This window comes from Procambarus clarkii, chromosome 51, assembly GCF_040958095.1.
Source record: "Procambarus clarkii isolate CNS0578487 chromosome 51, FALCON_Pclarkii_2.0, whole genome shotgun sequence".
Classification (NCBI taxonomy): domain Eukaryota; kingdom Metazoa; phylum Arthropoda; class Malacostraca; order Decapoda; family Cambaridae; genus Procambarus; species Procambarus clarkii.
Window position 1 is genome coordinate 16,107,120 of NC_091200.1, and position 14,745 is coordinate 16,121,864.

General features: G+C 44.2%; 2 protein-coding genes across 2 annotated transcripts in view; one reads left to right on the top strand and one right to left on the bottom strand.

Moving 5' to 3' along the window:
* LOC123774468 (MAGE-like protein 2) overlaps positions 1 to 9,884 on the bottom strand; it is a 45,264-nt gene extending 35,380 nt beyond the window's left edge. Inside the window, exon 1 of the mRNA XM_069303796.1 lies at positions 9,782 to 9,884. Coding sequence (XP_069159897.1) covers positions 9,782 to 9,884 — 103 coding nt within the window. The remainder of the gene's footprint in view (positions 1 to 9,781) is intronic.
* Positions 9,885 to 10,031: 147 nt separating this feature from the next.
* On the top strand, positions 10,032 to 10,757 carry LOC138351792 (alpha-(1,3)-fucosyltransferase FucT-like). The gene has a single exon (XM_069303797.1). It carries the CDS (start codon positions 10,032 to 10,034, stop codon positions 10,755 to 10,757), a length of 726 nt encoding a protein of 241 aa, XP_069159898.1.
* The last annotated feature ends 3,988 nt before the right edge of the window (positions 10,758 to 14,745 follow it).

Sequence of the window (14,745 nt, forward strand, 5' to 3'; positions counted from 1 at the left end):
GTACCCCTCCTCGAGTTCAATAACCCTTCCTCAACCAGATACTCAAACGCCAGTACACTGTGGTCGCTCATGTGTGTGTGTGTGTGTGTGTGTGTGTGAGTGTGTGTGTGTGTGTGTGTGTGTGTGTGTGTGTGTGTGTGTGTGTGTGTGTGTGTGTGTGTGTGTGTGTGTGTGTGTGTGTGTGTGTCTGTGTGTGTGTGTGCGTGTGCGTGTGTGTGTTTTGCTTTGGGCACTACATTCCCTAACTGACAACTGCCTTCACTACACACCTGTACAGGTGTCAATTAATGTCCCAACGCCTTGCTTCCCATTGCACACTATTGCAAACACCTTGCACGCACACACACACACACACACACACACACACACACACACACACACACACACACACACACACACACACACACACACACAAGGGGAACACGCACAAGGGGACACAGGTGGAAACTGAGTGCCCAAATGAGCCACAGAGATATTAGAAAGAACTTTTTTAGTGTCAGAGTGGTTGACAAATGGAATGCATTAGGGGGTGATGTGGTGGAGGCTGACTCCATACACAGTTTCAAGTGTAGATATGACAGAGCCCGATAGGCTCAGGAATCTGTACACCTGTTGATTGACGGTTGAGAGGCGGGACCAAAGAGCCAGAGCTCAACCCCCGCAAACACAACTAGGTGAGTACAACTAGGTGAGTACACAGGTGGAAACTGAGTGCCCAAATGAGCCACAGAGATATTAGAAAGAACTTTTTTAGTGTCAGAGTGGTTGACAAATGGAATGCACTAGGAAGTGATGTGGTGGAGGCTGACTCCATACACAGTTTCAAGTGTAGATATGACAGAGCCCGATAGGCTCATGAATCTGTACACCTGTTGATTGACGGTTGAGAGGCGGGACCAAAGAGCCAGAGCTCAACCCCCGCAAACACAACTAGGTGAGTACAACTAGGTGAGTACACACACACACACACACACACACACACACACACACACACACACACACACACACACACACACACACACACACACACACGCACGCACACACACACACACACACACATCGGGGCTGTGTGGACAGCGCTCTGGGGTCGTAGTCTAAAGGTGCCGGGTTCGATCCCTGGCACAGGCAGAAACAAATGGGCGGAGTTTCTTTCACCCTGCTGCATCTGTTCACCTAACAGTACATAGGTACCTGTTAGTTGGATAGCTGCTACGGGCTGCTTCCTGGGGATATGTATGTAAGATAAATATATGTAGCAGACATAATAGAGGAAAAATAAATTGGTTAAAAAGGCGGGGTCCAAGAGCTAATAGCTCGATTCTGCAGATACAAATAGTAAATACACACACACATACACCAGCAGACACATACCCCAGCAAACAGTCTCGTTACTGTCAAGACTTCATTAACATCGACGGTATTTAGTATGTCAGGATTATGTCCCCTGAGTGGGCGGTGTGTTTATGGAAGAGTCTGACAAGGACCAATCCTCCCACGGTCTCTCCCGCGTCTCTTTCATTAATGTATTACTGTATCACTGTATTTTTTGTATCGGTATCCCTCCAGTACTGTATTTTCTTTGTCAATGCATTGCTGTATCACTTTAATTTGTAAACCACGGGATTTGTTTTTAATATATCATTGTATTATTGTTTAGTTGTAATAGTTTACCATTGTACTATCGTAGATTGCTTTCAGTATATTAAAATATTGATGTGCTCACCTTACTGTGCTTGTAGGGCAGAGCTTTTGCTCTTTGGTCCCTGTCTTTGGTTATTCAACCGATTTGTGTAATAGTTCCTGGATCTGTTAGGAATTATTGTGTATACAACTAAATACGTGTATGGAGTTTGCTTCCACCACTCCACAATACGTGTATGGAGTCTACCTCCACCACTCCACAATACGTGTATGGAGTCAGCCTTCACCATTCCACAATACGTGTATGGAGTCAGCCTCCACCACTCCACAATACGTGTATGGAGTCAGCCTCCACCACTCCACAATACGAGTATGGAGTCTGCCTCCACCACTCCAAAATACGAGTATGGAGTCTGCCTCCACCACTCCACAATACGTATATGGAGTTTGCCTCCACTACTCCACAATACGTGTATGGAGTCTACCTCCACCACTCCACAATACGTGTATGGAGTCTACCTCCACCACTCCACAATACGTGTATGGAGTCTGCCTCCACCACTCCACAATACGTGTATGGAGTCTGCCTCCACCACTCCACAATACGTGTATGGAGTCTGCCTCCACTACTCCACAATACGTGTATGGAATCTGCCTCCACCACTCCACAATACGTGTATGGAGTCTGCCTCCACTACTCCACAATACGAGTATGGAGTCTGCCTCCACCACTCCACAATACGTGTATGGAGTCTGCCTCCACTACTCCACAATACGAGTATGGAGTCTGCCTCCACTACTCCACAATACGAGTATGGAGTCTACCTCTACCACTCCACAATACGTGTATGGAGTCTGCCTCCACCACTCCACTATAGGTGTATGGAGTCTGCCTCCACCACTCCACAATACGTGTATGGAGTCTGCCTCCACTTCTCCACAATACGGGTATGGAGTCTGCCTCCACCACTCCACAATACGTGTATGGAGTCTGCCTCCACTACTCCACAATACGAGTATGGAGTCTGCCTCCACCACTCCACAATACGTGTATGGAGTCTGCCTCCACCACTCCACAATACGTATATGGAGTCTACCTCTACCGCTCCACAATACGTGTATGGAGTCTGCCTCCACCACTCCACAATAGGTGTATGGAGTCTGCCTCCACTACTCCACAATACGTGTATGGAGTCTGCCTCCACCACTCCACAATACGAGTATGGAGTCTGCCTCCACTACTCCACAATACGTGTATGGAATCTGCCTCCACCACTCCACAATACGTGTATGGAGTCTGCCTCCACTACTCCACAATACGAGTATGGAGTCTGCCTCCACCACTCCACAATACGTGTATGGAGTCTGCCTCCACCACTCCAAAATACGTGTATGGAGTCTGCCTCCACCACTCCACAATACGTGTATGGAGTCTACCTCACCACTCCACAATACGTATATGGAGTCTACCTCTACCACTCCACAATACATATATGGAGTCTGCCTCCACCACTCCACAATACGTGTATGGAGTCTGCCTCACCACTCCACAATACGTATATGGAGTCTGCCTCCACCACTCCACAATACGTATATGGAGTCTACCTCTACCTCTACCATTCCTCTCTCTACTTCATTCCGTTTATTTACTACTCTGACATCAAACATGTTATCTCAGCCATCCCTGTGGCTCATTGTGCATGTCTCAGCCTCGTTCTCATCAGCTAAGGCCTCGTCAACTAAGTTCGTTAATCCAGCCGCCAAACACGCGCTCCTCGTTTATGAATAAAAAACTGTTTACACACGACTCATAACGGATGCTGAGGTTCGAATATTTCTCGACCAGTGCTTCGGTGACGACCACTGTTCGAATTGCTACTCCGTAAATGGTTTATCCACGTATTTCAAATGCAAATAATTGCCAACAGAATCTAAACACCTAACCTAACCTAACCTAACCTAACCTAACTTATGCCTAACTGTACTATTTAATAAATAAATAAATTATTATTGAAAGATGTACAGGTTTTGATAATTTGATGAATGATGGTCAGGTGGAGCCCGCCAAACACACACACCGAAACTACGACGTTGGTACAACGTTCGAACAAGTTTTAACACCTCCTAACCAGTTATAACAACCAATATAGCAAGTTGTAACAACGTTCTAATACGTCATAAACACGTTAAGCCAAGATGTAACAACTTTATTATAAGTTGTAACAAGCGGAAAATAGAGACAGTTTCGGTTTGTGTTTCCAAGGAGAAATGTTTCTTGTTTTTTTCTCATAACTCATGACGCGACTCAGTAGCATATCCATAAAGTCCCCAGTAGCATATCCATAAAGTTTTCCAGATTCGTATTGTGTGTGACGAGAGTTGAACTGTGTGCTGGTACCGCAGTTGCAGAACTTCTCTACCAACTCTACTGACTCTCTGAAGTCAGTTCGTATGTTAGCCAACTTTGAATGTCTTGCTACAAATTTTGTCTGACTACGGATATCTTTTCTTTGTTCGAATTTATGAACACTTCCTCTCTCCTGTTTTGTAACACATGTCTGGTCCCTCGTATCCATCCAGCACCCGTTGGCCTTATTTTACACTAACGGAAGTTAAATTCTAGCAACCACTTGGTAGGGCGTTCTTTCAGTTTTTGAACGTGTTTCTGTAATTTTTCCAGTCTTCCGAACTGTGTAATCAAACTCATAATGTTTACATCATCAGCAAACAGACTGATCCTGTTTGTCCAAGAATAATCCCTCAGGATGTTGTTGTTAAAGATTCGCTACTTGGAACAAAAACTTCCTAGCAGCACGGGCTATGGTGATCCCGTAGTGTAGAAGTTTACCCCCTTCTGAGGGATGATTCACATTGACCAAGAATAACCCCACGCCTCGCCACGTCAATCATTCTCCAGCAGTGATTCTTTGTAGTGTAGAAGTTTACCCCCTTCTGAGGGATGATTCACATTGACCAAGAATAACCCCACGCCTCGCCACGTCAATCATTCTCCAGCAGTGATTCTTTGCCTTCTCTTACATCAGATCTTCCTTCTCAGCTCTGCTCCCTCTTCGTTATTCTCTCCTGTCTCTCCAGCTCATCCTTCTCATCCTCTCTCCTGTTTGATTTCTGTTAATTCTATCAGGTTCGTGAGTCAGGATCAGACGGACTTGGGTAAATGCAGAAACTTGTGAGGCATGATTTGACGTTCTTGTGCCCATGCTGCTGTTTGTGAGGCATGATTTGACGTTCTTGTGCCCATGCTGCTGTTTGTGAAGCATGATTTGACGTTCTTGTGCCCATGCTGCTGTTTGTGAAGCATGATTTGACGTTCTTGTGCCCATGCTGCTGTTTGTGAGGCATGATTTGACGTTCTTGTGCCCATGCTGCTGTTTGTGAGGCATGATTTGACGTTCTTGTGCCCATGCTGCTGTTTGTGAGGGATGATTTGACGTTCTTGTGCCCATGCTGCTGTTTGTAAGCAAATTAATTATTGAATCATTTTGCTTCTGTCAGAGCTTCGCAATAATCACATACCCCGAGGGTATACCATTGTCCGGGCGTTCATATCAAGCAGCCCGGGGGCACGGTGGGCTGATAAAATTAGAACAGTACCCTAGTGAGCCACTCTTTTCACCCTCCGCGATCTGCCCCTCCCTGGCATGCAACATTCTACATCAGCCACCCACTCCCCGACCAGCCCAAACACACTCCAAAAACGTCAGTCCACCCACTGTAGCACGATCATGTCTCATTCCTCTCTACGCCGGAATCTACCCAGCCTCGCTACACCGCACCTCGCTTCACCGCACCTCGCTACACCGCACCTCGCTACACCGTACCTCTCAACACCGCACCTCGCTACACCGCACCTCTCAACACCGCACCTCGCTGCGCTGGGGTGCAGTTCCTCTCTTCTTAAACAACCGGTAAAAGTCACAGATTTTTAAGGATTGCGGGTCAACGCTATAAGGCAGGATTAAGAACTATCTGGGATGTGACATCCTTCAGCAAGAGGCAAAATATCTTGATGGAGCGTGTAGTGTTACCTGATCGACAGGAGCTAAGTGTCGCCGGGAAGTAGGGAAGAGAGTGAGAGTAAAGGGGAGAAAGTGAGAGTGAAGGGGAGAGAGTGAGGGAGAAGGCAGGCGAGTAGGAGTGAAGGTTGGAATCAGTGAGGAAAGAAGAGAAGTGGAATACAAATTAAAAGGTGTAGGAGGAGAAGGTAGGGAAAGTGAGGAAAGTATAGCGAGGGGGGTGAAGAAAGAGAGAGAGAAAGAGAGAGAGAGAGAGAGAGAGAGAGAGAGAGAGAGAGAGAGAGAGAGAGAGAGAGAGAGAGAGAGAGAGAGAGAGAGAGAGAGAGAGAAAGAGAGAGAGAGAGAGAGAGAGAGAGAGAGAGAGAGAGAGAGAGAGAGAGAGAGAGAGAGAGAGAGAGAGAGAGAGAGAGAGAGAGAGAGAGAAGGGGGGGGGATAAAGAAGGGACATACAACCAGTCTCACAGGGGACAGCCGGTCAATCCAGCTTAGTATACAGAATATAGAGTGGAGGAAACGGACACCTAGTCTGACTGGACAAAGACTCAGTCTCCCGTAACCACTGCTCGACAACACAACCTGTTGAATCCCCCAAGTGTCTGATAGAGAGGCGCTCGCAGTGATGGTCATTGGACTCCTGGATCAAAGTCTGAGTAATTAACATCGTCTCAGTTTGCACTTGAGCGGTGTATTCCCCAACAGGGAATCTAGGATAAGTTCCAGACGAATGCCGAGTGTTTATCCTCACATTATATATCCTGGATTACCGTCGATTACCAGTGAAGGGATTATTCACATTCGAGTTCATCTGTATCACAAGAGAATTACTCCTCCTCTCCACAGCATCTTCATATTTGTCAGACTGATTATCCCAGTGAACTCTGAGGTAGGGATCAAGACTAATTTCTCGGGGCTACCTCCTCCTAGCAGGTGGCTCTGCTCGGAGCAAGAAACTGGTAAAAGCAGGTAATAGAGCTAAGATCAGGGAATTAAGGTAGTGTCTGGGATGCTCCCGGACGCAGGTTCGAATCCTCGTCACGGCCCTTGTGGATTTGTTCATCAAGGAATGTTATGTATACACAAACTTCAATGAAACATCCGTATCAATACATCAATCAATCGAAACATTAAGCGCTTCGCTGAAATGTAGTGAGCTCGAAATTTTTGATGTTGTAATACAGCAGGTGTTGCCAATCAAGTAGATGAATTTATGTGCTAGAATGTTATTTTTTTTTTACATGAAACTGTTAATTTTATGGCATCGGGAGATCTAAGAAGCGTATCAGTGCATCATGGCATCTTGTTATCTTCCTCATTCCACTATCAGTAGAGTCATGATGGGAAGGGAACTAACGGGAGAAAGCGCCAAGCCACTACGACTATATAGCACTGGGAAGGGATCAGGATGAGGATTTGGGATGGGACGGGGGAAGGAATGAATGGTACCCAATCACTTAGACGGTCGGGGATTGAACGCCGACCTGCTTGAAGCTCCCACCACCTATTTCCATGAATGTTTGACTTTTTAAACGTTATTTGTGTCTGTGAGTTTTCATCCCACGTCAAGCCCCGCCCTCTCTACTATGACGTCATACGTAAAGCTTCGCCAAATGCCCTAACGGATATGTTACAGCTTAAGTCTCTTCTATTGCCTTTACGTTATAAATGTTAAGCCCTACCTCAGGGCTGTGACGTCACATGCCAGGCCCATCCTGCGGGTTATGACGTCATATATTCATATATATATATATATATATATATATATATATATATATATATATATATATATATATATATATATATATATATATATATATATATGTGTGTGTGTGTGTTATTTCCATTCATTTATCTGTTATTTCCAATTATTTATCTTATTATTTATTTATCAAATATCAAATTTAACTCCTATTATCTACCGTACATAGCAACCCTCAGTGAGTCGTCAAACTGTTGTGTCTGGTGCGAACCCACTAAAACCTTCTTTTGTTGTTGTTAAATAAATGAGCCAGTTTCAAGTGCTCACAAAACTTTTACATTGTTTTAAAATATCACAGAGATCAGCCTTGTTTGTACAGGTGTTTGGTGCTTGTGAGTCGCAGTGGAGCCTCGCCCCCGGTGTTAATCGCTCCCTGGGGGTCGTCGCTGTTATAACCCGTCTGTGTAATATACTTGAGTGCACCCTCTGCCAGCAATTATGGCAAGTGCAACACAGAGAAAATGTTTTTATTAATTTGCAATATATATTTGTTGTTTATATATATATATATATATATATATATATATATATATATATATATATATATATATATATATATATATATATATATATATATATATATATATATATATATATATATATATATATATATATATATATATATATATATATATATATATATATATATATATATATATATATATATATATATATATATATATAAAATAGCATAAATCCGGTGAACTTGTATACGGGCAGTTCGACAAAGCTCGTTTTCTAATTGTTAAAATCGTCCAGATCTTTAACTTTAGCCAGGGCAGATTGGGTTGGGCTTGGCTGGGTTAAGTTAGATTAGGTTAGCTTGTGGGTTATGCTTGATTGGGTTAGATTAGGGTAGTTTGGTTTAGGCAAGGTGGGGTAAAGTTAGGTTGGACTGGATTAGGTTAGGCTAGGTTCAGAATGTTGGTGAATCGTCTTGGGTATGAAGTTAACTGATTAACTGGTGAAGATTAAGCCATTCTTTATGAGTGGCCCGTAAAAGTTACCTGTTTATTATTAAGTAATAGTGTGCATATACCTATGCAGAGGCCTCTGGTGTAAGACCGTCACTTTTGGTCACTAAAGATACTATAGTTTATATAACAATGTTTTATGGGTATATGTTGTCGTGCCTTAGACTTCAAAATACAATTATGGTTTTTGTGAACGAGTACTGTATTTGCCGGCGGACAGGACGCAAGTTTACGGTCCAGCACACAAAAATCGTACGTACCTACGATTTTTGCGTACACAAAAATCACTTTTACGTACACAAAAATCACTTTTACGTACACAAAAATCACTTTTACGTACACAAAAATCACTTTTTTTACCTGAAAAACTGTCTGAATATTTCTTTCAATTAAAAAATATGATAAAACATACTAAAAAAAACAAATTCAACAAAATATAATTGGAAAACTGATGCGTCTCACACGCCGACAAATGTAGTGACAAGAACGACATGTTAATTTGTGAAGGGTCGTACCTGTGGATCACAGCCGAGATTCTTAGAGACCAGACGAAATAGAGGATGCTGAGATGTAATCTAGGAGTTTACAGTAGTTCCCCCTACGTAGTCCCGCAGTCCGTGCTTTAATATCAAACTCTTTAGCGGTTACTATTGCAAAAAAAAACTTATTTTTGTGCTCACTGTCTCACTACACATCTTAGACGCAAGATCCTGCGTCTTAGGTGCTTGGTTCTGTGCAGTGCTGCCAACTTTCACTGCCGTACGCTGCAACCCGTCCTCTGCACTCACACGTCGTTAGGGTTACGTTCACCAGCGTACCAAATACAACGTACTATGTAAGAATAATTGCCATTCGCCAAAATCCTCATTTTCTATGTATCAGTTGGTAATTAGGTTAGGTGGGTGGCATGGGTTCGCACGTTTCTGGCTAGTTTAGCACGTTGGTTTTTGTACGGTGTGGTAAGCCGAGAGATGAGGCTAAACACTCAGCCAGCGTTTCTGATCTTCACATTCACTCGAGTTGACGACTGTACACATAGATCAACAGGACACAGGACACATAGATACACGGATACCAACCATACCAAAGATACACGGATACCGACCGTACCAAAGATACACGGATACCGACCGTACCAAAGATACACGTAACACGTAACGCTTTAATTACTCTGGTTAGGCCCCATTTAGATTATGCAGATCAGTTTTGGGCGTCATACTATAGAATGTATATAAATTCACTTGAACCAAAGACACACGTAACACCAGGGAATTGGACTGTACACGTAGAATCCAAATATATAATGTCACTCGTTTAGCAGGTGTCATCTAGGTGCCAGAGGCACTGTGTCCCAGAGGCACTGTAGGAGAGACCGTGCGGAGGTGCCGTCAATAGCCCAAACACAACTGTGTTGAGCTGGCACTCTGGCGAGGGCTTGAGGTGGGCACCCCTGGCACCGTGCCCACGAGATGCCATGCTGGGGTTATACTGACTGTGAGGAGGCAAGCGTGTGACCGCTGCTAAAGTCTGGCTATACACAAGGATTATAACGAAAGGGAAACGAACTTGAGGTTAGAGTTTGAGTATTTTGGTGGTATACGTGTGTTTATGGTGGGCGCTCTGATGGCGTACAACGACGCCTTCATGGCGTTCAACGACGCTCTGATGGAGTTCAACGACGCTCTGATGGAGTCCAACGACGCTCTGATGGAGTCCAACGACGCTCTGATGGCGTACAACGACGCCTTCATGGCGTTCAACGACGCTCTGATGGAGTCCAACGACGCTCTGATGGAGTCCAACGACGCTCTGATGGAATCCAACGACGCTCTGATGGCGTACAACGACGCTTTTATGGCGTACAACGACGCTCTGATGGAGTCCAACGACGCTCTGATGGCGTACAACGACGCTTTTATGGCGTACAACGACGTTCTGATGGAGTACAACGACGTTCTGTTGGAGTACAACGACGTTTTTATGGCGTACAACGACGTTCTGATGGAGTTCAACGACGCTTTTATGGCGTACAACGACGCTTTTATGGCGTACAACGACGCTTTTATGGAGTACAACGACGTTTTTATGGCGTACAACGACGTTCTGATGGAGTACAACGACGTTCTGTTGGAGTTCAACGATGTTCTGTTGGAGTACAACGACGCTCTGTTGGAGTACAACGACGTTCTGTTGGAGTACAACGACGTTCTGATGGAGTACAACAACGTTCTGTTGGAGTACAACGACGTTCTGTTGGAGTACAACGACGTTCTATTGGAGTACAACGACGCTTTTATGGCGTACAAAGACGCTTTTATGGCGTTCAACGACGCTCCGATGCACGTGTGAACAAATTGGAATACCTCGCCCAACGAAAAGCAAGACATCAATACCAACCTTACTTAATCAACGACACACATGCTGTCGGACTGATATTTACCTCACCCTGGTAGGGCCTCGTAGCCTGGTGGATAGCGCGCAGGACTCGTAATTCTGTGGCGCGGGTTCGATTCCCGCACGAGGCAGAAACAAATGGGCAAAGTTTCTTTCACCCTAAATGCCCCTGTTACCTAGCAGTAAATAGGTACCTGGGAGTTAGTCAGCTGTCACGGGCTGCTTCCTGGGGGTGGAGGCCTGGTCGAGGACCGGGCCGCGGGGACACTAAAGCCCCGAAATCAACTCAAGATAACCCTGCTGCGCAACATACTAAGTTTATGCATGCTTCCATACATGCTTCCTGGGGGTGGAGGCCTGGTCGAGGACCGGGCCGCGGGGACACTGAAGCCCCGAAATCAACTCAAGATAACCCTGCTGCGCAACATACTAAGTTTATGCATGCTTCCATACATGCTTCCTGGGGGTGGAGGCCTGGTCGAGGACCGGGTCGCGGGGACACTAAAGCCCCGAAATCAACTCAAGATAACCCTGCTGCGCAACATACTAAGTTTACATCTGCAATATTGCAAAGCCACTCTGTTTACTGCCTCCTTCCTGTAGATGATCCCTGGTGTTGTTTCATCCCGCCAAACACACACCGAAACTACGACGTTGGTACAACGTTCGAACAAGTTTTAACACCTCCTAACCAGTTATAACAACCAATATAGCAAGCTGTAACATCATTCTAATACGTCATAAACACGTTAAGCCAAGATGTAACAACTTTATTACAAGTTGTAACAAGCGGAAAATAGAGAGAGTTTCGGTTTGTGTTTCGAGGGATGCGTCCACCGGTACTGATATGACTCCCCGATAAGGCTTTTTAAGCCTTTTTTATTTTAAGGGAACTTAATGACGAGCTAAAAGTATCGTAAAAAGTACTTTTTTTTATTTCTTATGCTCACGTAGCACAAGGAATGCATCTAACTGGTACCCACAATCCACTTTTTTGCGTGATTATCTTTATACCTTCTGAGGTAGGTAATGATATTCTGTACCTTAAGCTACCGGCAATGTAAACCGGAATTACCATAGCGTGATGTATCGGGGGGAACGTTTTGGAGCAATTCGGTGGGATCGAACTCGCGTCGGTAAGTATTTTGTGCCTACCTGTACATTCTGTGCCTATCTGTACATTCTGTGCCTATCTGTACATTATGTGCCTACCTGTACATTCTGTGCCTATCTGTACATTCTGTGCCTATCTGTACATTCTGTGCCTATCTGTACATTCTGTGCCTATCTGTACATTCTGTGCCTACCTGTACATTCTGTGCCTATCTGTACATTCTGTGCCTATCTGTACATTCTGTGCCTACCTGTACATTCTGTGCCTATCTGTACATTCTGTGCCTACCTGTACATTCTGTGCCAATCTGTACATTCTGTGCCTATCTGTACATTCTGTGCCTACCTGTACATTCTGTGCCTATCTGTACATTCTGTGCCTACCTGTACATTCTGTGCCTACCTGTACATTCTGTGCCTATCTGTACATTCTGTGCCTACCTGTACATTCTGTGCCTATCTGTACATTCTGTGCCTACCTGTACATTCTGTGCCTATCTGTACATTCTGTGCCTATCTGTACATTCTGTGCCTACCTGTACATTCTGTGCCTACCTGTACATTCTGTGCCTATCTGTACATTCTGTGCCTATCTGTACATTCTGATGCAGACGAACATTTAAGGTATAAGAACACGCATTTAGCAACCCATCCATTTGTTTATATAGTACTATTTGTAACTATGTGTACCATAGTACAAATAATGACGTACTAAGGAGTTAAATAGTAGAATCTTGTACTATTCACTTTATATAGTCCGGAAAAAATACAGCTAAAAAAACAAACTTAAATATTCCTAGGCTTAGTATAGCACACATATGTACTATATAAGGCCTCAGATAGCCTGTATTAGGTCTAGGAAGATTAGGTTAGTTTATTAATTTGTCTTTGCAACATAAATAGAAAATCTTTTTTCCGGTTGGTCCAAATTCAGTATGTCCGATTTCTACTTTCTAATTCCTTTGTACGTCGGAATATGTACTATGGTGCTCATCTTCACTATAAGTACTGCCACAACAGGAGGATGGGGTGTGTTTACCAGCCATAACCTGGGGCCAGATTCACGAAGCAGTTACGCAAGCACTTACGACCCTGTACATCTTTTCTCAATCTTTGGCGGCTTTGTTTACGATTATTAAACAGTTAATGAGCTCCGAAACACCAGGAGACTGTTTATAACAATAACAACATTTGATTGGGAAATTTTCATGCTTGTAAACTGTTTAATAAATATAACCAAAGCCGTCAAAAATTGAGGAAAGATGTACACGTTCGTAAGTACTTGCGTAACTGCTTCGTGAATCTGGCCCCCTGGCCGGAAGCGGACTTCCTACGCAACCTAAATCCAACTCCACACCAAAACGATTTTTTTTTCATGACATGTGTTTCATCCCCACACACACACACACACACACACACACACACACACACACATACACACACACACACACACACACACACACACACACACACACACACACACACACACACGCACACACACACACACACAAGGAAAGGAACTTTTTCAGTGTCAGAGTAGTTAACGGATGGAATGCATTAGGCAGTGATGTGGTGGAGGCTGACTCCATACACAGTTTTAAATGTAGATATGATAGAGCCCAGTAGGCTCAGGAATCTGTACACCAGTTGATTGACAGTTGAGAGGCGGGACCAAAGAGCCAAAGCTCAACCCCCGCAAGCACAAATAGGTGAGTACAAATAGGTGAGTACACACAAAGATGGCATCCTCTCCTGTGCAGGTGTCGCAGGTGTCGCAGGTGTCGCAGGTGTCGACAGCTGTTCCGTTGTTGACCAGTGACTCTAAACTCCCTCAGCGTCTCCAAGCTTATATGTCACTAGAACGTATGTGTTACTAAAGCTAATGTATCACGAGGAAGACCTCGAGAAAGTGCGAGGACCGAGACTCAATCTACATGTTGTTTTCTCTCTCTGTAAGCAGTTTGAACACCCATAGGAATACAAATTTCGTAAACGCATACTGTATATACACGAAAAATGCGTAAACGCATGCTTTTGTGTCTATAAATAATGCGTAGAAGTTCCGGACAGGCGACACCTGTCACTCCGGTTTGACCTGCGTGTAATATATATGAGATTTCATTTCTGTTCTCAATTTTTGTAGTACTGGGAATGAGAGAGAGAGAGAGAGAGAGAGAGAGAGAGAGAGAGAGAGAGAGAGAGAGAGAGAGAGAGTGAGAGAGAGTGAGAGAGAGAGAGAGAGAGAGAGAGAGAGAGAGAGAGAGAGAGAGAGAGAGAGAGAGAGAGAGAGAGAGAGAGAGAGAGAGAGAGAGAGAGAGAGAGAGAGAAAGGGTAACGAGGAATAACACGAAGCCGAGATTAACACGATAGGGGGAAACAGATTTGAAGGAAGTGGTATTAAATGAAAAAAAACATGTTAGAAATTTAACAGGAATATGAATCTGCACGTATAGATATGAATGAAGAATATGAGGAAGAATGAATATAAAAAGAGATATGAGATTGGAAGCTGACATTAAGATCATGAAATGGAGCAGTAAGAAAATATGAGAGGAGAGGAGACATGGAGGAAAATGGAATAAAGAGACAAAGTTATTTGTAAAGGGAAAATAGCATAAGGTGGAGAAGTGACCAAGTGTGGAAGAGCGAAGTGGAGAAAGAGAAAGGGAAGGATAAGGAGGGCCACAACAGACATAAATAAAGGATGAACGAAGCAGGTGAATGTCACGAGGGAGAGTAAAGAGTGCCATGACGGAGGGGAGGAAGTGACAAAAGAGAGAGAGAGAGAGAGAGAGAGAGAGAGAGAGAGGAGAGTAGCATGAGAAAGAGA